At 48.9% G+C, this 21,355-nt stretch overlaps 1 protein-coding gene across 1 annotated transcript; it reads right to left on the bottom strand.

Moving 5' to 3' along the window:
* Positions 1-1,271: 1,271 nt before the first annotated feature.
* Positions 1,272-21,038, bottom strand: LOC130188200 (collagen alpha-1(I) chain-like). Its single transcript, XM_056406409.1, has 49 exons — positions 20,857-21,038; positions 18,775-18,966; positions 18,330-18,352; positions 17,889-17,924; positions 16,895-16,987; positions 15,366-15,437; positions 15,229-15,273; positions 14,577-14,630; positions 14,441-14,494; positions 14,285-14,338; positions 14,135-14,188; positions 13,988-14,041; positions 13,302-13,346; positions 13,162-13,215; positions 13,026-13,070; positions 12,834-12,887; positions 11,848-11,946; positions 11,675-11,719; positions 11,458-11,556; positions 11,118-11,171; positions 10,591-10,698; positions 9,590-9,643; positions 9,393-9,491; positions 9,258-9,311; positions 9,063-9,161; positions 8,888-8,941; positions 8,741-8,794; positions 8,536-8,643; positions 8,405-8,449; positions 8,035-8,133; positions 7,807-7,914; positions 7,521-7,682; positions 7,378-7,431; positions 7,153-7,260; positions 6,999-7,052; positions 6,667-6,720; positions 6,415-6,576; positions 6,073-6,180; positions 5,673-5,780; positions 5,521-5,574; positions 5,015-5,122; positions 4,826-4,879; positions 4,622-4,729; positions 4,477-4,530; positions 4,247-4,354; positions 3,825-4,104; positions 3,518-3,708; positions 3,146-3,388; positions 1,272-2,877 (listed from the first exon to the last, which is right to left on the bottom strand). The coding sequence occupies exons 1-49, from the start codon at positions 20,936-20,938 to the stop codon at positions 2,731-2,733; spliced, it is 4,347 nt and encodes a 1,448-aa protein (XP_056262384.1). The 5' UTR covers positions 20,939-21,038; the 3' UTR covers positions 1,272-2,730.
* Between the last annotated feature and the right edge of the window lie 317 nt (positions 21,039-21,355).

The following is a 21,355-nucleotide window of genomic DNA, read 5'->3' on the forward strand; positions in this document are numbered from 1 at the left end:
AATGAGTCATCACCATCTGAGTCCTTTACAGATACTAATGTAAAAACACAATCTCATCAGATAACTATCAACAAGGTGAAGCAATGTAGAAGGAGAACGGTGTGACCTTCATGTGTATGACTGAGCTCACAGGGTTCATCATATAACGGTGACAGCTCTAAATTATGCCTTCATGGTCCTACAGAAAGTAAGAGTTACGAACAAAGGCTGGCTTGTCCGTGGGATCGTCCCCAAGGATCAGGAAGCCACCTCAGCCCCAGTGTCTGAATATCATTTTATCTTTTTGGGGCAAAAAGAATGACGAGACATTATTGGTAAAGAGCTTCAACAAATCTCAGTCACTTTTTTCAAGTCATGGTATACCTGGCGTCACCCCGCCCACATCCCTCTGATGTTTACCCCAAGTGTGAAGTCCACCGAGTCCCTCTGGCCTGCCGAGGGGCTTCCTCTCAGCAACAGGGCCCCCTCTGTCTGAAACCAGAGAGGTCAGCATTCCTCTGCCCAGGCCTCAAATAAAGACCTGAATTCTATGCAGGAATAATCCAGATTTCCCACGGGGACTGCAGCCTATCCCGTAGAAGCAGACTCCCTCAAGGTGGACAATCGGTGTCTTTGTGAAGCCGAGCCGATGCCGACAGGCCGAGGTCCGCCCGGCAGTCCGGCTGCCGGAGCCGTGCAGACCGGTCGGTCTCGCTGCGGAACCACTGGAATACTTGTTGGACAAATCTTTGTCTTCCATACTGGATTATCAGCGTGTCTTGGCCGGATCATGGATGTTCTCATTGGATTCGTTGGCCCGCACGAAACGTCATCGGCTCTTCTGGGTCGCCCGGCGACAGCGCAGCATCCCCGCCAGCTGAGAGGTAGGCCGCGGTTACTCATCGTTTCTGGCGCGGCGTGTGTCTTCAGACCACGTTGGAGGAGGCCTTGTTTCTTATTCAATTTAATTTAAGAGATTTTTCAGATTTCAGGCAAAATGTCCATGTCAACGTATTCCTGAGCTTTGAAGCATACGGGGACTCCCAAAGACCTGATTGAGACCTGATTGAGCCCTGAAACCAAAGCAAAGACCCTCTCAGTTGCATTTCTTTCTCGTCCACACACACTCACACTCTCACTTCAAACCTTCCAAGACACGGAGCAAGAATTTCTGAGAGTTTTGGCATTAATCTCCCAGATCAAATCCTTGCATGAATCGGTAAAAAAGGACTAAAATGCTTTAATTCAAGACCGAATGGGGCAGTGAGTGAGAGAATTAGGCATAACTCAAATGTCAGACCACGTGCTTTATTTCAGCATTCAAAATAATTAAAAACATCTCAATTTATTATACATATACAAAATAGGTACAGATGGTTGTGGCGTGTCCCCCATGGGTGTCTCTGTCTGCATTATGTCACAAACTCCTTCCTGACGGCTCTCTTTCTGGGCATCGTTTGAACAAATGAACTCAAATCTCCAATTTGGCATCTTTTGTGAAAATTCACCCGTCGCACATGAAAACAAGAAACGACAGACGTGTGAATGAAAGGGGGAGGAGAGGTGGAGGTGGGGATTTAAAAACAATGAACCAAAAAGTTAGAAAAGAAGAGACGTGGATCCACACTTCACTTTGAACTCAGAGAGAAGATGAAGTCTCATTCTGGGCCCCAAGAGAGAAGAAACAACCGGTGCTTTTGTTCTAGCACCAAGAGGCCCCCCTGACCGTCACACTGCACCGCCGACAGCCGGACACCTCAAAGAAACAAGAGCACCTGAAGTCTGAGCTGCTTCTGCTAAAGCGTTGGTAAAAGTGGACTCCCCCCCCTCCCCGAGGCTCCCCTTCACAAACACTGGGCCCCCTTGTATTCTATGTGAAGCTGATACTCCTTGCATTTCTGAGGTAGCCATAGGATTGTTTTGTTTTTTCTTCAAAAAAGAGGTTGGAACCCATGTTTCTCTGCTGGTGGTTTTAATGTGACTTTTTTCTTTCTTTCCAAAAAAAAAAAAAAAAAAAGGAGTAATAGAAAGGAACAAACAAGAAAGCAACAACAAACAAATCACAACAGCCAAGCAATCAGCGGACGAGGAGTGGGGAACTGTCAGTGTTGTCTGTAGGTTGAGGGTAGGGGGCAGAACAACAGAGACAAACATGGCTGTCAGTTTCACCGTTTATTCATCAACACCTGAAACGTGGTACAAAGCAATCGGGTTGTGTCTGTTGGGGACTGTCCGTTCATTCCTCGTGCCACAGTGGTGTCTCAAAATACAAAAGTCATCTGTGTGTTTCTGTAAACTCCAGAGAGGCCTGGTATGGCTGCATGAAGAGTGGGAGTCAAATTTTTTTTTTTACACTTTACAGAAGCATATATTATTTTCTTGTTGCCAGTGAAACAAAATGTCTTCTCGACAGGATCCTTTGGTGTTGGTGATGGTAAAAACAAAACGGAAAAAAACCAAGTCAGAAATGAAGAACAAAAAAAAGTAGTGGTCCCAAACGCGACGATGCAGATTCCGCCGAATCGTCGGCATCTTGTTGAAGTGCAGGTTTTAGGCAAAGTGGACCATCGGAACAATGGCCGAATGGAAATTCGGAAGAATCGGGAGCGAAGGGGTCAGATTTTTCAGAAAAAATGGCATTAGAGAAATGTTTTGGTGGGCTTTTTTTTTTTTGAGAGAGATGACTGCTAGAAAAAAAATAAAAAACACACACACACATACAACAACAATTTCAAGTCCAGATTTATCTTTTTACAAGAAACAGACGGGTCCAACTTCAAGGCCAAACTCTTGGTCTGGAGCACCAACGTCCATAGGAGCGATGTCAATGATGGGCAGGCGAGATGTTTTCGATGTCTTGTAGTCGATGACTGTCTTGCCCCATGTACCGGTGTGTGACTGGAGGGAGGGAAGAAGAAAGGGCAGTTAGGGTCATCATTCATGGTTAACCCTGGACATACAAATACATTCTGCATGGACTTTGTTCAAATCCCATGAACAGCAAGACTAGATACAGTAGCATGTTGGAATTAGGGTCTTTGCTATCTGACTTAAAACTAGTGCATACCATTTCAAGCTTGCTGAACCTAGTGGTCATTAAAGGTTTAGCATGTGAAGCTCACACAGCTGTCAGTGGCATGGTGTGAACGTGTCAAGTTGTTCTCACCGTGCATCCGTCTTCCAGGACACTGTAGGTGAATCGGCTGTTGCCCTCAGCTCTGATCTCGATCTCGTTGGAGCCCTGGAGGAGCAGGGCCTTCTTGAGGTTGCCGACGGTGGCGTCCATGTAGGCGATGCTGTTCTTGCAGTGGTAGGTGATGTTCTGGGTCGCCTCAGTGGACATAAGACGCAGGAAGGTCAGCTGGATGTTGACATCCTCTGGTTTGGAGCCCTCGCTTCCGTACTCGAACTGTGTAGGAAAGGGGGAGATATTACTCACTGAGGGATAAGAAGTGGAGGGATAGAAGAGCACCTAAGAGAAGGCAGGTAGGGATGGGTAGTGAAGAAGTTCTCTGGTTGGTTGGTTCAGCATATTTACCTGGAAGCCATCAGCCATTGCCTCTCCGAACCAGACGTGCTTCTTCTCCTTGATGTTCTTGCTTGTGTACCAGTTCTTGTTGGCGACCTCGGGCTGAGTTGCTGTTACGCAGGTCTCTCCGGTCTCCATGTTGCAGTAGACCTTGATGGCGTCATGAGTGCAGCCCTGGTCTGGGTCGATCCAGTACTGGCCTGGAGAACAAGGAGTCAGGAGAGGAAACGTTCAGAACGATCGAGTATACTCGTTGAGATTCTCCAATCCTCCTCCACACTTGGACTGATCCGCCACTGTTGGGGTGAAAACTCACCGCTCTTCCATTCAGGGTGGCACATCTTGAGGTCGCGGCAGGTTCTGGCAGGATTCTTGCGGGTTCCGTCAGGGCTGCGGATCTGCTCGATCTGCTGGCTCAGGCTCTTCAGGGTGCCGTCCACCTCCAGGTCGCGGTCGCGGAGAACGTTAGCGTCATCAGCGCGGAACATACGGAAGGGATCCGGGGCCTTCTCACGAGGCTGGGAAATGAAGCCAAGGTCAAAGCCGCCACCGGGGGCACCAGGTGCTCCAGCAGGTCCGGTAAGACCGGGAGGACCCTGAGAGAAAAGAAGGGCAAGAGGAGGAAGATCAAGAAGTTGGTTATTTCAGTGTTCGTAGAGTGTGGTGCTCCTAGCAAACCACAACCTCTATTTCCCCTCAGACAGAGGAGTGGATGGACAGGTAGACAGCTAGACTTACAGCAGGTCCCATCTCTCCAGAACGACCACGAGGTCCAGGAGGTCCACTGGGTCCAGGCAGGCCAGTCATACCGTCCTTACCAGTGGATCCAGCAGATCCAGAGGGGCCCTGTCAACGGCACAAAGGGAAAGTCACTACAAAAGTCCCTCCACACACAGAGCTAAATATTTAAATGCAAAACCCCGGCAACTGCTCCAAGCACTCAAAGACTGTGTGGTGTGTGAACTCACCCTAGGTCCAGCGGGTCCAGCAGAGCCAGCGGGTCCTTGTTCTCCGTTCGATCCCTGTGGGTTCAGAACAAAAACCGTGGTTAGAGTTAAAGTGCGTGTGTTGTTTCTGTTGTATATGAGTGGATGTGAGTGTAGAGCGACGTACAGGTGCTCCAGGAGATCCCTGCATGCCGGTGAATCCTCTGTGTCCCTTCATGCCTCTCTCTCCAGCCTCACCACTCTCTCCCTTGTCTCCACGAAGTCCAGGAGCTCCCTGATCAGATGAAGAGCGTCGGTTAGCCTTCATTTGAATGCAGTTCCATCTAATTTATTTTTTGTTTTTACCATTGGTGCTAATGTTGTTACTTACCCCAGGGCCACGAGGTCCAGCAGGGCCAGCAGAGCCAGCAGGGCCACCAGGTCCCTGAAGCACACATCAAACAGATTGATGTAAAGGATGGTTGAAACGCAATCGGTCCTCTCACTTATTTGGCTATTTTCCATTAACATGTACTGTAAACTGAAGAGATGTTCACGAGAGCACACTGATTGAACTCACAGTCTCTCCACGGTCACCGTTCTTTCCAGCGGGTCCAACGGGTCCAGGGGCACCAGAGGGTCCAGGGGCACCGGAGGCTCCAGATGGGCCACTCTCACCACGGCCTCCCTAAAACGCAAACACAAAATAATGTTATTTTAATCTCACATATTTCCTTACAAGCGGACCATGAGACACGTGTAGCTGTTAGGTATCCCTGTAGGGTTGTGTCTCTGGTAGTTGGGATTGTATTTGCATTAATGTGTATCTCTTTGTAGAAGTCCTGGTTCTCTTTGTATCCCTGTTGTGTCTTAGTGGTGATGCTGCAGCTGTTTTGCATCTGTTTGTAGTAGTTTGGGTCTCTTTGCAGTAGTTTGGGTCTCTTGGTAGAAGTTTGGGTCTCTTGGTAGTAGTTTGGGTCTCTTTGTAGTAGTTGAAGGCCAGGGGGGCCTCTGACACTCCGGGCCCCAGGGCCTGTGCCCAGTTGGCCTGTTTACTAATGATGCAATGATGTCATTTGAACTCACCTTGGGTCCAGCAGGTCCATCGCGACCAGAAGATCCCTCATTTCCGGGGCTTCCCTAAAACACAAAGCAGGCTAACCGGTTAGAAAACACCGACACCAATAAACAAAAGTCAGACAAATAGTTAATATCAAGTTGCAATTGTTTCTTCATACCTCACGTCCAGCCTCACCAGGGGCTCCACCCAGTCCAGGGGGTCCACTGGGTCCGGGAGGTCCACGCTCACCACCGGGGCCAGATGCTCCAGACTTTCCAACCTCTCCCTGCAGGTGACACAGGCACAGTCAGCCCAGTCCTAACAACTACAGTTACTTTTCTAATAGATTCACGTTCATATGGGTCTTAATGCAGCAGGCCAGCAAGGTGCTGTTAGTGGAGCCAGATGAATGAAGCGTTTTCATGACATTTTTGATCACTTCATATTTCTGGATTTGGAGAGTTGTTTCATTCTAATCATCATATCAGCTTACAAAACACTATTGGGTATTCTGGTTCCGTTCTGGTTGGGTGCAGTTTGTGTAAAGTAGAGTTTGAAGAGTAATGACATGAACTTACGGAAGGTCCGGACATGCCAGGGAAACCTCTCTCTCCTCTCTGTCCAGGCAGACCAACAATACCACGCTGTCCAGAAATACCTGAAGGGCCGGAAATACCAGGAGCTCCCTGCACAGGTGGACAGGGAAGGACACAGGAAAAGAGGTTATTGAGATTATACATCAGGATCTGAAATAATGTCCAACGTGTTGTCAGTGGAAATGTTAAAACCTTATAAATTCAACGCTATGACATAAAGAGGATCATTTAGTTTGAATCAAATCACAGTCACAAGCAATCCTTTAGTTGTGTGATGGATTGGGATGAAAGGGGCTCCAGTTTCTTTTGATAACAACAACTTACGGAAGGTCCCTCGTTACCGGCACCACCCTTCTCTCCAGCAGGTCCTGGGACTCCAGCAACACCCATCTCACCAGAGCGACCAGAAGATCCGGTCTCACCACGGTTTCCCTTGAGTCCCTCTTTGCCAGCTGGTCCAGAGGGTCCGGGAGGTCCAGAGTTGCCCTATAGGGAAGAATTCAACATTGCTGAAAACCATTGAAGACGTTGGGCCCTGCCACAGGAACCAGAAGGACTGATGAGAGGAAGACTCACAGAGGGGCCGGGAGGTCCGACTCTGCCAGCAGCTCCAGGGAAGCCAGTAGCACCCTGGAGACAGAAAGAGGGCAATTAGCTGACTGGGCTGGAAAAATGGCTGTGTCACGATCGAGCAATCAATAAAAAATAGGGATGAATGATAAACAATGGGCTCCATGCAATACAAGTATTACATCTGTAAGGTCACATGTCTGGACAGTGGATTGACTCCAGAACTCTCTCTGCTATGGCCATGGGAACTGTCGCCTCTGACCATTACGCTACTGCTCATGATGCTCCTGAAGGTGACGTCAGCATAAATGTAAATGTATACGTGAGTGGTGACTCACAGCAGGTCCAGCGGCTCCGCGGACTCCCTTGGGGCCAGTGTTTCCATTGGGACCCTGAACGGACACAAGGAGTGGTCATTCAACATGGGAGAACCAGTACCAGGCAAGGTAGCCTCAGCTTTTTATGTTGAAGGAGGTGTGAATATTTACAAACCTGAGGTCCAGGGGCACCAGTGGGTCCACCAACGCCGGCTTGACCAGCATCTCCCTTAGCACCGTTATCTCCAGACTCTCCCTTGGCACCAGGCTGTCCATCAGCACCCTGTGGTGGAGTGATGGTGGATGGGGAGAGAGGCTCAGTACAGTTCGTGTTGAAGCTTCAAGCTAAAGAAAAACAGTCAGTCGGACGAGCCAGAACATTGGTGAAGAAGTGACTTACGGGAGGTCCAGCGAATCCAGCAGGTCCAGGTGGGCCAGACTCTCCACGCTCACCCTGAGGAAGAAGAAGAGCCAGTCAGTGACCTCAAGATTCAAGCAGCTTCCTCTGCTGCTCTTGAGAAGAATACATGGGCAGGTACTTACAGGGCCTCCGCGAGCTCCGGCAGCGCCGACAGTTCCGCCGGGGCCAGACTCTCCCTTGTCTCCGGTGGAACCAGCGGATCCGGGAAGTCCAATTGGTCCAGTCAAACCACGGGGGCCATCCTTACCAGGAGCTCCACCACCACCCTTGCCTCCTTGGTCACCCTTGGTTATTGGATGGAGAGGAGGAGTGAGGAATGCATACACTGGGAAGCTCCTGTGGATGGTGTTGCCCCATATAAGGGTCCTCCAGTAGGGACTAGTCCTGTGTAGTGTTGTGGCGACTCACTCTGCCTCCCCTCAGTCCTGGAAGGCCGGCAGCTCCACGCTCACCGGGCATTCCCTGCAGTCCAGGAGGACCCTGGGCTCCGGAAGAACCGGGTGCTCCAGAATCTCCCTGGGGATGAGGAGGAGGAGGAGGAGGGGGAGGGATGGGTAGAGGACATAACAGGAGGGTTACTCAACAAGTCAATGAGAACTCCACAGGCAATCCTAGTTGTTTTCTCCCAAGCTTTACCTTAGCGCCTTCATTTCCAGCAGATCCGATGGATCCACGGACTCCAGCAGGTCCAACGGCACCAGATGAACCGCGCTCACCGGGGAATCCTCTGTCACCCTGAGGGGGAAGGGACGGCAATGAGTTAGAGAATGAGGAACTCCAAGAGCGGTCAAAGAAGTCTTCAGTCATCAATGATTAGTCCTACCCCGCCAGCATAAGGCTGTTACTAGCTACAGTTAGCACATTAGCATCATCATCAATGCTGATTCAAATTAGAGCAAGAACACGCAGCTTTGTCTGTAGTTTGGTTGGTAACAATTTACTTATGAATCATTGATGGATGCTGTGAGCAGCAGATGAACTGGTAACATGACAACAAGGGACTTACTCTATTCCCAGCAGGTCCAGATACTCCAGCCTCACCAGGCACACCCTAGAAAGAGAGAGCGGCATTTAATCTGTGAACTCACAGTCCGATGCTTCCCGTTGATGAAGGTATTAAAATCATCTCATCAGTACCTGCTCTCCGGGCTTGCCGCTCTCACCATGGGAACCCTGGGGTCCTGGGAGACCCTGGAATCCAGGAGGTCCGCCAGGTCCTTGTTCTCCTCTCTCACCAGAAGGACCCTGAGGTAGAGCAGGAGAAGGCCTGTCAGAGCTCACAGAATATGTCCAGGAGTGACGCCGTGGGTACCGCCGTACTGCAGCTATGTGTGTTACGTACGGCAGGTCCAGAGGAGCCTTGAGCGCCAACGTCACCGTCCTTTCCAGGGGCGCCCTGCATACAGAGAGGGTAGGCTTTTAGAGACACAGCTTCAGAACACAGTCGAGTCCAGTGGATTCAAAGGGGAGCAAAGTGTAGACCACTCACAAGTGGGCCAGTGGGTCCCATGACTCCTCTCTCGCCAGACTTTCCACCCTCACCCTACGGACAGGAGAAGAAGAGCACGATGAGGAAGGAGGCCGGACCCCGGCAGTCTGCCGACTCACAGAGTCACAGACGGCCCACGAGGCTTTGGAGTCGTCAGTCGAGAGCCGTTACTCACAGCAGCTCCCTTGGGTCCGGGGAATCCCATGACTCCAGGCTGGCCTCTAGCTCCAACAACACCAGGGGGTCCGGGGCGGCCATCTTGTCCAGTGGCTCCCTGTCGAGGACGACGAATGAAGGATGCATCTCGTTAAAACGCAACACGTCTATGTTGTGATGGGATAAAGATGTTTTGTCCTGAGCGGGAACTTACAGCGGGTCCGAGCTTGCCATCAGGTCCAGGGCTGCCGGGGCTACCGGTCATACCCTAGGAACAAAGGTCAGAGGTCAGAGGACCGCCTGTGCTGCGGATATAATGATGCGACGGGCAGATCGTAGGGAATCTCACCTTAGCTCCGGGCAAACCAGCCTCACCAGTGCGGCCAGACTCGCCGGTTGAACCTTTAGGTCCAAGAGCACCAGGGGCACCGCGCTCTCCGTTGGCTCCCTGCGACCGGACGGAGGTCGGAGGGCAAAGGTTAGTTCAATCGCCTCTCATCTGAAGCGTCGCTATGACTGTAAGAGGAACTGAGGTTTGTGACTCACTTTGGCTCCAGCGGGGCCATCAGATCCAGGGAATCCACGACCTCCGGGGCCCCCCTGCAGAGGGACCACATGTTAGACAGGAAGGGCCACGCACTACTCAACACGGCCGTCCCATGTCGACAATATGTTAGTTCAACGATGATCAAGATGTCAGTTTCTCTTCACTGTGAGGTGTGATGCATTGTGGGCCAGATCATGAGCTTGGCGCCCACTGGTGGCAGCTGCGGTCGCCTTCTATGCGCAATACATGTCAAATGTTATGATGGTAATAATGTTTCCAAATATCTGGACACGATGCTGTTCCTGCATTACAGTTCATGTGTGTGGCCAGCAGGGGGCGCCAGAGGCTGTTGAGAGGCTCCAGTGATGCTGAAGGGCGTGGCCTACGCTGGTTCCTTGTGTTGTATGGCTCGATCATATGAGGACCTCCCTCTTGTTATTGTATTCATAAGTTATCACCAGTTACACTTCATATGAACTCATATTCATAAGTTATCACCAGTTACACTTCATATGAACTCATATTCATAAGTTATCACCAGTTACACTTCATATGAACTCATATTCATAAGTTATCACCAGTTATACTTCATATGAACTCATATTCATAAGTTATCACCAGTTACACTTCATATGAACTCATATTCATAAGTTATCACCAGTTACACTTCATATGAACTCATATTCATAAGTTATCACCAGTTACACTTCATATGAACTCATATTCATAAGTTATCACCAGTTACACTTCATATGAACTCATATTCATAAGTTATCACCAGTTACACTTCATATGAACTCATATTCATAAGTTATCACCAGTTACACTTCATATGAACTCATATTCATAAGTTATCACCAGTTACACATCATATGAACTCATATTCATAAGTTATCACCAGTTACACTTCATATGAACTCATATTCATAAGTTATCACCAGTTACACTTCATATGAACTCATATTCATAAGTATATCTCAGGGAACAGGGAGGCGCTCACCCTCTCTCCGGGAGCTCCTCGGCCTCCTGCCACACCGGGCTCTCCTCTGGATCCTCGCTTGCCTTCCTCACCAGATGATCCTGGGGCTCCGAGAACTCCGGCGACGCCCTGGAGTACACGGCCAGGGGGTAAGAGGCGTGTACTTATACACAGGTGTGTACTTATACACAGCCGTGTACTTATACACAGGTGTGTACTTATACACAGGTGTGTATTTATACACAAGTGTGTATTTATACACAGCCGTGTACTTATACACAGGTGTGTACTTATACACAGGTGTGTATTTATACACAAGTGTGTATTTATACACAGCCGTGTACTTATACACAGGTGTGTACTTATACACAGCCGTGTACTTATACACAGGTGTGTACTTATACACAGGTGTGTATTTATACACAAGTGTGTATTTATACACAGCCGTGTACTTATACACAGGTGTGTATTCATACACAGGTGTGTACTTATATACAGGTGTGTACTTATACACAGGTGTGTAGTACGGAGCTATAACTTCAACTTACAGCCTCTCCCTTGGCACCGGCCTCTCCCTTGGCTCCTGGGGCTCCGAGATCACCCTGAGGGCGAAACGAGCAAATTAACAAACAATAACAAACTATAACAAACATAAACAAACAACACCACCAACAATTCAACACCAGTCGTCAAAATCAAACAAACAACAAAAAACAATCAATAACTTTGTTGTCAACAAAAAATAGATACTTTTATTTATTAATAAATAATAATAATAATAATACAACAACAACAAAGCAACCCCTGAAGCCAGCCGTGTCTACTGTGCTCCAGCTTGACCCCTCCACCTGGCTGAGGGCCCGGCGCGGGGCCTCTCTCTGTACTCACAGTGTTTCCCTTGGCTCCGGATGCACCGCCGGCTCCCTGAGGTCCTGGGGGTCCGCGTGGTCCGGGGAAACCGGGAGCGCCAGCAACTCCGGCAGAGCCCTGCAGGGGGCGGAATAACACAGCGGCAGCAAGGTCACGCCACGGGCCGAAGCTGCCACGAGGAAACCGGAGAGCCTCTCGGTGGCCAGGAGGCCGGCGTGGGGGCGGAGCTACTCACGGGGGTTCCCTTGACTCCGGCTGCTCCATCAGACCCAGAGTTTCCCTGAGAGGAGAGAGGAGAAGGGACGGTGTGTTTAAGGACCGGAATGTGCTCACCATGATGTCATCGATCAGGCGATCTTATCGGGGCCCCGAGCGGTCCGCCGTGAAGGGGTTCCTGTTGGTACTTACTGTGGCTCCTGCGGGGCCGGCGGGTCCGGGGTTACCGGACTCACCACGGGATCCAGCGGGTCCTTCGGATCCACGTGAACCCTGAGGTCCAGCTTCACCCTGGGGGGAGGGAACAAAGAGCAGACCGGCCAATCAGAGTCCAGAGCAACACTGAGGCTGTGATGACATGGCGGTGCTCGACTCGTAGAGGGATGAGAAGTTCCTTATGATGGGGAGGCTGAATGTTGTGTTCAGAGTCGTACTAATAATACTTTAAACAATGTTTTAGTTGTGTTTTACGATACTGTATTTATTTGTACTTCACTTATTATATAAAGGCCTATAAATGCGTATTAGTCTCCATTTTTCTTCTGCTCAATCATTTGAAAAACACTTTTCAATGCAAAAGTACTGTATTGAATAATTATATGTATTGAAGTATTATTTATTATATATATTATATGTATTGAAGTTGATTAATTGATTGACTGATTCCATAAGGCTCCTGGAGCCAATCTCTGTACACAGTAACTCCATATTGTATACTGTAACACTACTGTATTACAATATACAATATTGTAATATATATATATAATAATAATATAATAATACTACTACTTTTAAAGTTCATACAAGAAATATAAGCTAACAAACACAAAGTTTCCGTGTGGAATATTCATGACTAATACTAAGCCATCAGTTATCATTATTACATCACTTTTCACACGCAACTACAAAACCTTAAGATGCTTGGACTGAGTATGGAGTATGAAACAGGGACGTGGAACACAATTCGCTCTTGTATGACCCCCACCCTGTGTACCACTGTTCAAAGGTCACATCAAAGGTCACGCATGTTAAGAGACAAAGTCGAGGAAATAAGAAACGTCTGCTGGTTTTTTGGATGGTGAAGCTGTGAAAGATTAAGGAGAACGTTGAAGATGTAGACTATTTTTTAAATGGAGACTGTTTCAGATCATTGCTGTGGACCATGGCGGTCGTCGTACCTTTGATCCTGGGCCACCGGGGAATCCGGAAGGTCCAGCGGGGCCAGAGGGACCCTGGGAGGAACCAGACAAACAGGTTCAGTCACAGCCAATCGGAGAATCTCCCTGGGGTTTTAAACAACTAGGAAGTAGTAAATTCAAAAATGTCTACCGAAAGACAGATATGGTGGTTCTATAACATGAAATACTCACGGGAGGTCCGGCGGAACCAGCGGAACCATCGTTACCACGAGCTCCCTGCAGCACACAGACACACAGGATTGATTGGCTGACGTGTTCGTGGTGGAGTAAAGTGAGTGTGGGTGGGTGTGGTGGTGTTCGGACTCACAGCAGTTCCAGAAGCTCCGTTGCGACCTCTCTCGCCGGGCAGACCGCGTGGTCCCTGAAACCGAGACGAGTCAGTCAGACATCCGGGACGCAAGATGCAACGACACAAGGCCGAGAGCAGGGTGTGCTTGTTTTACTCACCATGACGCCTGGGGTTCCATTCTCACCGGAGGCACCAGACTCTCCCTGAACATGCATGGACACACAGGCAGGATGAGGGATGAACTGAAGCATGCTTTGTCAATATCAACGCGACTATATGGCTACTGCTAGCCAGTAACTAGCCAACATGGCTGCTGCCGCTAGTTCTAACATTACATGTCATGTCATTTAGCGACTTACAATCCTGTTACATTCAGACACCGTAGAGCAGCTACAGGGAGCAATTCAGGGTTAAGTGTCTTGCTCAAGGACACATCGACTAGGGCGGGGATTGAACCTCCAACCCCCTGATTGAAAGACGGGCCTGCTAACCTCTGACCCACAGTCGCCGCCGCTAACACCACTGTGACTACAAACTTACTGGGTACGTGGAGTTGGCAGGTCTAAAGAAAAGTTGAACTGGTTGCATTATAGGACAAATAGGGCGAGCCAATAGTATATGCTAAAGTTTGGATGTGTTAGCTTCTGTAGTTTCCATTTCTATGATCTTCTGAATATCACAGGACAACATTAACGGGCCACTACAGCGATTACTTCCCACTACTTTTCCCATTGCTGTTGCAACTCCTTCACAACTACGACTTCTACCACTACCGCCGCCGTTTGTGCTGAACAATCTGGATTGTTCTCCAGTGAGGAGCGAGGCAGCAAAGAGGGGCAGTCACCTTGGGGCCGGAGGGGCCATTGTCTCCCTTGGCACCATCCAGTCCACTGAATCCCTACAGAGATGGAGAGACAAAGCAACAGATTCGGCCCACAGTTCTAGCAGACGCCATCATGTGTTGACCATGTGGTGAAGAGCTCTGACTCACTCTGTGTCCCTTGATGCCGGGCAGACCGGGGGTTCCTGGGAAACCACGAGCTCCCTGAGGGAAAGAAAACGGATTTGAATGTATCCGTCTCTCACGGCCTTGTTTTCTTTTGTCACCAGGAATAGGAATCACACCGCCACTGCGACTTACCTGTGGGCCGGAAGGTCCACGCTCACCACCACGACCAGGTTTGCCAGACTCGCCCTGAAAGAAAGAGCAAAGCGGACACATTGAGTAAGTCGAGCTTGTTCAAGTTGAAGCGTGGAGCTCGGAGATGGTGCAGATGAGCAGATCCAGTGGACTTACATCTTCTCCGTTCTTTCCAGAGGGGCCGGCGGCGCCACGGGGACCCAAGGAACCCTGAAGAGAAAGACACACCGCGAGGTGAGAATGACCGCCGGCTACCGAGGTGCACCTGTTTCAATATGTTCCTCATACTCACAGCAGCTCCAGCCTCTCCAGGCTCACCAGGTGGGCCGGTGAATCCCTGAGGTCCCTGCAGACACAGATCAAACACCATCAAGCACCGTCACCGCCGGACTTGCACCGCCCACGTAGCACCAGTCAAATGACAACAATCTCTATGAGGCGTAAGTTATTGTCAAGATATGCAGATGGGTGTGTCTCAGTGGGGGAGGGGGCTCTTGTGTCATGGCTGCTCTCACAGTAGCATCATTTTTCTAAATGCAGTTGTGAAGGGAATAGCGGAACGCTCTGCTTGTAGGGCAGGTTCCTCCTGGCACAGATGTCCCGGGATGGATCTCCAAAGCCTCAAGCTAACGACTAGCTTCACGGTTTGAATGATCCTTCCCGGTGGAGACACATTGTTAGTGACAGCAAGGTGCTGTCAAAAGTGTTTCACCTGGAGGCTATTCCTGTCCAGATTAGAACATATTGAACCACTACGTTTTGAGTTATTGTAGTTTTCAACTCCAGTGCGATAAGAGCTTAGTGCCTACGGGGAACCAAGGAGAGGGTAGGGATGGCTTAGGTGACGTCATGGTGTGTGATGGAGGTGCGTCCCATCTCCTCCTCCAACCTCCCAGCTTCGAGTGTAAAACATGTTGCGTGGAAGAAGGAAGCGGCGTACTTACGCTTGATCCGGGAGACCCGGGGGCTCCGCGGGGTCCCATTGGGCCCTGTCAATCAAACGGAGGCTACGTCAGATACTGCATTTCCATGCTTGAAGCTGAAATGATTGTGTGTGTGTGCGTGTGTTTGTTTGTTTTACCATTGGGCCAGGAACTGGCATGGAAGATCCAGACTTATCGTGGTAGCCACCAGACATCTGAGGGGAGAAGTTCTGGAAAAAAACAAAAAACAGAGCTATAAATATTCCTGGAAATGAACATCCACACAATCAGGGAGCAGTTTGCTCCGCCCACAGGTATAAAAGTCCAACTCAGTCGCCTGATTCCTACTTTGCGATATCATGTCCCGTCATGTTGGTCCCTTTCCCATCCCCCGACCTTTAACCTCAATGGAGTCTGTTTGGATGCTGCTTCTTCTATCTGACCACAGAGGCTGCTTCACAAGTCCAGTATGAGGCTAATCAAGGCTACTGTCGGTGTTAGCTTAGCTTGGTTATTTAGAATTGACGGTTGTTGCTGATATATTGTGTCAGTTGGTATTCTAAAGTTGGGTAGCAGTCAATAGCAAACTGAATCATAGCATGCTTAATTTGATACTTAAAAAACTATTTGTGGTAAATAAGTGCTAAATTATACACAATAATGCTCAATTAGACTGTGATGGTATGTCAGATTAATTTAGCTTGGTGAATTAGCTTGTGAGTCAGTGAAACATCATAGAGAGAAATGCTAATTTAGGATAGAAGTCAATGGTAAAGTGAATGCAAAGTTAGATTGCAAAGCAGCTTGTTGGTCAATAATATATTCCACATAAACATTAGATCACTTAGCCTCGCGAATTAGCATGTGAGGCACTAACACATTCTACATTGGTATCCAAAATAGCCTGGGAATGTGAGCTCATATTCTAAAATGAAATGGAAGTCGATGGACATGTAAATGTGTGTTTCTACTAAAGGATAATGAGAGTCAGTGGGCATGTTCGTTTAGTATAATACATCAATTTGATTGTAAGGCTCTGGGTATGTTGGCTTTGCATGCTCAGATGTAATAAAAGAAGTCTTGATAAACCTGTACATAATTAGTATAGAAGGTTAAATGTGTTCACTCTACAATAAACTAATCAACTAATAGATCAAACATGAATCCGGGACGTCTCCACTTCCCTTTTCTTGAGAATCTACCCGAATTAACTTCTGACCTTGTGACCCTAGACTGAAAAGCAGACTTCAAGTGGGAGGCGACATGTTGAAGCCCAAACCGAAGCGTCAATGAGAAGCCTGAGTTCAGTCCCGCTTGTCCCGCCCTCCCAGAGGCCGAGTGCACAGCCACCATGTTGGTTTAGACTGGTCCATTTGGGAACCCTGTTATCACAGAGGCACTGAGGCGGTGGAGGCATGCGATCCGACCCACTAAAGGAACCAGTAGAGGTTATGGGTCGGGGGTCTGAGGGCTGGGCGGATGAGGAGAGCCCAACTGGGACTAACTTGTTTCTGATGAAGCAGCACAGAGGAAGTGGCGGCTAACGACATCAGCTAGTTGATACGATACGAGCTACATGCACGAGTCTTGTGACGGTTGCTCTCGGCCGTTAGTCGCTTTAGAACGGGTCCGTTTGGACCCTGAAGGAGTAAAAACACAAACAATAAAACTAAAATCTACAACTTACTCCACCGAGGCCGGGGGGTCCAGGGGGGCCGGGAGGTCCGGGATAACCGGGCTGGCCGGGGTTACCATCGTTACCAGCAGGACCGGACATACCCTGCAGAGCGGGGGAAGAGAGAAAGAGAGAACGAGAGAAGGGGTCAGGCTCTGGATTCAGAATAGAGGGTAAACATCAACAGTTCAACCCCCAATCACATGATATAATATGTATAATATTATAATAACAAATGGGTATTTGCTGTAGGTGAGCTAACCTGAAGCAAACCAAAGATGTTGACCATATAAATAAAAATGCAATCAAATCTAAAAGAAACTAAACAACAGGAATTAAAGAATTCAATTAAAATGTGTTGTCAATGTAGACGAGTCCCAAACGCAGCTTTATTATTATTTGTTCTCAGAATATTTTTTTGTGTGGATATTACATGTCTGTAATATTTATGTCACTGATCTTTTCCCCAATGAGGAACCCTTACAATCTCATTCCCCTCATCCATCGTCATGGAGACCAGACACGTTGACATCATTCAGGCGTGAGAAGTCAAAGCGGTTGTACCCCTTTAATCGGGCGAGGAACCAAATATGGTAATTGCTTTAATGTTGATTTTATACTTTAAAAAACATATTTCTTTTGTAATGTCACAACAGTCAAACATTATTGTTATGTCCTCCAATAGCAATGCAGTGTTGATGTTTAGATTTTCACTGAGCGCCCAACAAAGGGTTAAGGATGTATATCAGCTATTTACTGTCCTATTGCTTTTAAATTATTCCTAATTTATTATTCCCTTCCAGGCAATCTTTTTAAATGTAATAGCACAGCTTCATGTCCACACCAGACCTCCTGAACACATTCCTGTTTTGAATTCCTCATCCTGTTTCTACATGGGACTTGAAATGAAAACGGAGTCGTACATAAACCCACGGGCGTGTCAGGCAGTGAACGCACCACGCCGTGAAACCACAAATCACAAGGATTGACCAGCGAGTGAACCTACCCTCTCTCCCTTGGGTCCACGGTCTCCCTTGGGTCCCTTCGAGGAAAGAAAACAATTTTTAAAAAGTGTGATCAAACTGAATTATGTAACTGGTGTATCTGAATATGATGCACATGATTATATATGTATCTGATCAGTGATGTAACACAGGTAATGATCAACTAACTGTCTCTGCTATCGGCCAATTAACTGTCTAAAGATTGAAGAATTACAACTACAACCATATATATATACATATATAAATATATCATATATATACATATATATATATACATATATATATATGTGTATGTTTTAAATATGTAAATTAAACTGTATTTAGTATAAAGTATTTATTTTTCACTGAAATATAGTTTTTGTGTGATGATATATTTTGTAATATATTATTTTAAATTTAGAGTGATCGTTAAATGGTTGATCAATGCAATAATCAATATTTACCTCGACCTGAGGCTCCATGAAGCCTGCAGAGAGAGAGAGAGAGAGAGAGAGAGAGACGGATTATGAAACAAAACACAAGCAAAAGTAGAAGAGGCAGATGTTGTTATAGCCAGAGACTGGGAATGAGTGTGTGTGGGTGTGTGTGTGTGTTTGTACAGCTATCTGTGTGAGGACCGTGATCTTTGTGAGGACCAATTTGAGTTGTAGTCCTTCAGAGGACAGTCCTCACTCTGGGATGGGAAGGCCTGTTGAGGGTTCAGGTTGGAATTAGCTTTAGCTTAGCATCCACGAGTGTCCTCACAAAGACCGAGGTACAAGGTTGTGTGTGTGTGCGTGTGTGTGTGTGTGTGTGTGCATATGTTTGGAGTTCAGAAGTGTCTCATTATTTTGGATTAGCCTTTATAGTGAGTAAAAAAGGGGAACAAGGGGGGGGGGGGGGCAGTACCGTCGTCGGGGCAGATGGGGCAGCACTCGTCGTGGGGGATGATGGGGTTGGGGCAGTCCGTTGTGTCCTCGCAGATGACCTCGTCGCACATCACCGTGCCGCTGTCGCACACACAGATCTGGCACGGCTCGGGCTTCCACACGTCCCGGTCCGCAAACACTTGTCCGTCCAGGGTGCAGCTCCCGCCGGTGCCTGAAGGGGGCGACAGAGAGCGAGCCGGGTGACACAGCTGGACACAATCAGGCGCATTTGAAAGTTTAAAAAATTGCTGATTTGAATAATTTGTTGTTGCATAAGAGAAATATATATTAAAATAGCACAATGTTCTTTTCCACTAACTTATAGTGGTGTTTTAACACATTTCATTAATTTATAAAAATACGCATACCCATCCTTAAATATCCTTAAATATGAAGAATGGATACTTAGTGTGTATATAGAAGTCGTGCTTTACTCGAGGCCGTATTGTTGTTCAGTGTAGAACTCTAAACATTCATTACAAGTTTTTAGACAGTTACATGGAGAGAAAACATCCAGCGGGAGAACCGCGCGTTCTGAACGGTTCTGACAGGACCGGGTAGAGAGAGAGGGCCGAACGAGGCGACCAATAGAGCGGCGGCGAAGCGGCCTCGGCAGAACGAGGCCAACGTGTCCCCGAGTGACGACGTCGTGTCCTTCAGCAGACGCTCCGATGACAGGAAGTCCTTCGCTTTCCCGTCAACAACAATCACAGCAGAGGTCGATCCACCTTTTCGCCTGACCCCGATGGGGGGGCCCGTTGGCCCCCTGTTGGGACTCCGGGGGCCCCGACAGGGAGCCAACGGGCCGAGCTGCCAGGGGGAGAGCCACGCTGCAGACGCTGCTGCACACTTTGGCAGCAGCTGGTGGAAACTCGGCCCGCATGTGTTTGTAATTAGAGGAAACCAAGGAGGAAAAAAAGAGTGGAAAGAAGAAGAGGAGGAGGAGGAGGAGGAGGAGGAGGAGGGGTGGAGAGGACGTGGCGGCCAGATGTGTCCGCCTGTGCGGAGCGGAGCCTCTGGGTGGCGCTGTGAGACCGCTCACCGGGTCACACGGCGCCCGGTCCCTTCCAGAACAAAAACATCTGGAAAGTAGAAGTTCAGCTCCGAGACTTTGGGTTTCCAGAGCTGACTTCTTTGTCTTGAAGGGGGAAGGTTTGTGTCTCGACAGAGGCCTCGGTGCACCCCCCCCCCACACACACCCACCACACACACACACCACACACACACACACACACACACACACACACACACCTGCACTTCACTGACCCCCAACTGTCTTTTGGATGACATCAGAGCTTTTGTAAACTCTCGTATGAAGGTCAAATGTTTCCGGTGGCCCAACTCTCTCTCTCTCTCTATGTGACTCTCCCATTCTCTCACCTGACTTACTCTGCCACATAGACGAGGCCCGAGGGAATCTCTACTAGCCCTCACTACATCTCTGAAAGGGGGGGGGGGGGTTGTTCCAAAGAAGAAGAAAAAAAGAAGCATTTTCTGGTCCCCTCCACACCGTCGAGGTGACCAGCTCTTCAGCTCTCGGGGGCCGGGGATCACAAGAGACATTCTGGCTTTGCCCAGTCTGAAGGAAAAGCAGATGCTTTCCTGGAAATATAAGTTCTTTTTTGTCAGGGTGGGAGGAGTGGGGGGCCGGAGGGGGGGGGGGGCATGCATTTTTTTGCTATTGGAGAAAGCCTCGCCTGGAGGAACAGCCTGTAAACCTGCAGCGACTCGCTCTGCATCATGCATGGGGGTGGAGGGGGTGGGGGGTGGGGGGGGGGGGGCAGAGAGACAGAGACAAACACCAGAGAGAGAGAGCGAGCGAGCGAGGGTGCATTACGCCCTGTAACTGTTATCCTGCTGCAGGAGTTCCTCCATCACATCTGTTCTAACAAAAGGTGGAGCACGCATCAAAGTTCTCCACTCATACTCTACCCGCCCCCCCCCCCATCCCCCTCTTCTCGTCCCCGTCTAAGACCTCGCCGGCCGTTTCGCTCGCCAAGAGAGAAAATCCACTTTTCCAAAAAAGCCCAGTTTGCAGAAGAAGACAAAGCTCCAGACTTACGGTCGTCCTCGCCCTGCGCCCGGACCACCAGCACCGCCGCGCCGAGCAGCAGCGCCAGCCGCAAATCCACAAAGCTGAACATGACTAGATGCCACCAGACATGTAGACTCTCTGAGGCGAGTGAGGAACAGGTAGAAGCTGGGGGGTTCTCTTGTGTTTCGGGTCCGCTCTCTGCTCTCTGTCCTCCTGACCCCAGCCGAAAACTCCCTACTGCCACACTCACGTTCTGCCGGGGCTTTTATATGGGAGCCTGGAGAACTGGGAGGTGCCGGGGGGGGGGGGGGCTGGACGGACTGGGGACGCACCCTCATTACACCGCCACCGCTGCACGTTTAGGGGGAAGACGAGAATGGACCCCTCCTTCAAAGAGAGAGGAAGAAAAGGAAGAAGAAGAAAAAAACAGTAGAAAACAGAGAGAAAAGCAGCAGAAGGAGTTGGAGTTGGGATCGGAGGAGGAGGAGGAGGAGGGGGGCAGAAAGGAAACCTGATCCAGAAGAGC

Source organism: Pseudoliparis swirei, chromosome 23 (assembly GCF_029220125.1).
Source record: "Pseudoliparis swirei isolate HS2019 ecotype Mariana Trench chromosome 23, NWPU_hadal_v1, whole genome shotgun sequence".
Classification (NCBI taxonomy): domain Eukaryota; kingdom Metazoa; phylum Chordata; class Actinopteri; order Perciformes; family Liparidae; genus Pseudoliparis; species Pseudoliparis swirei.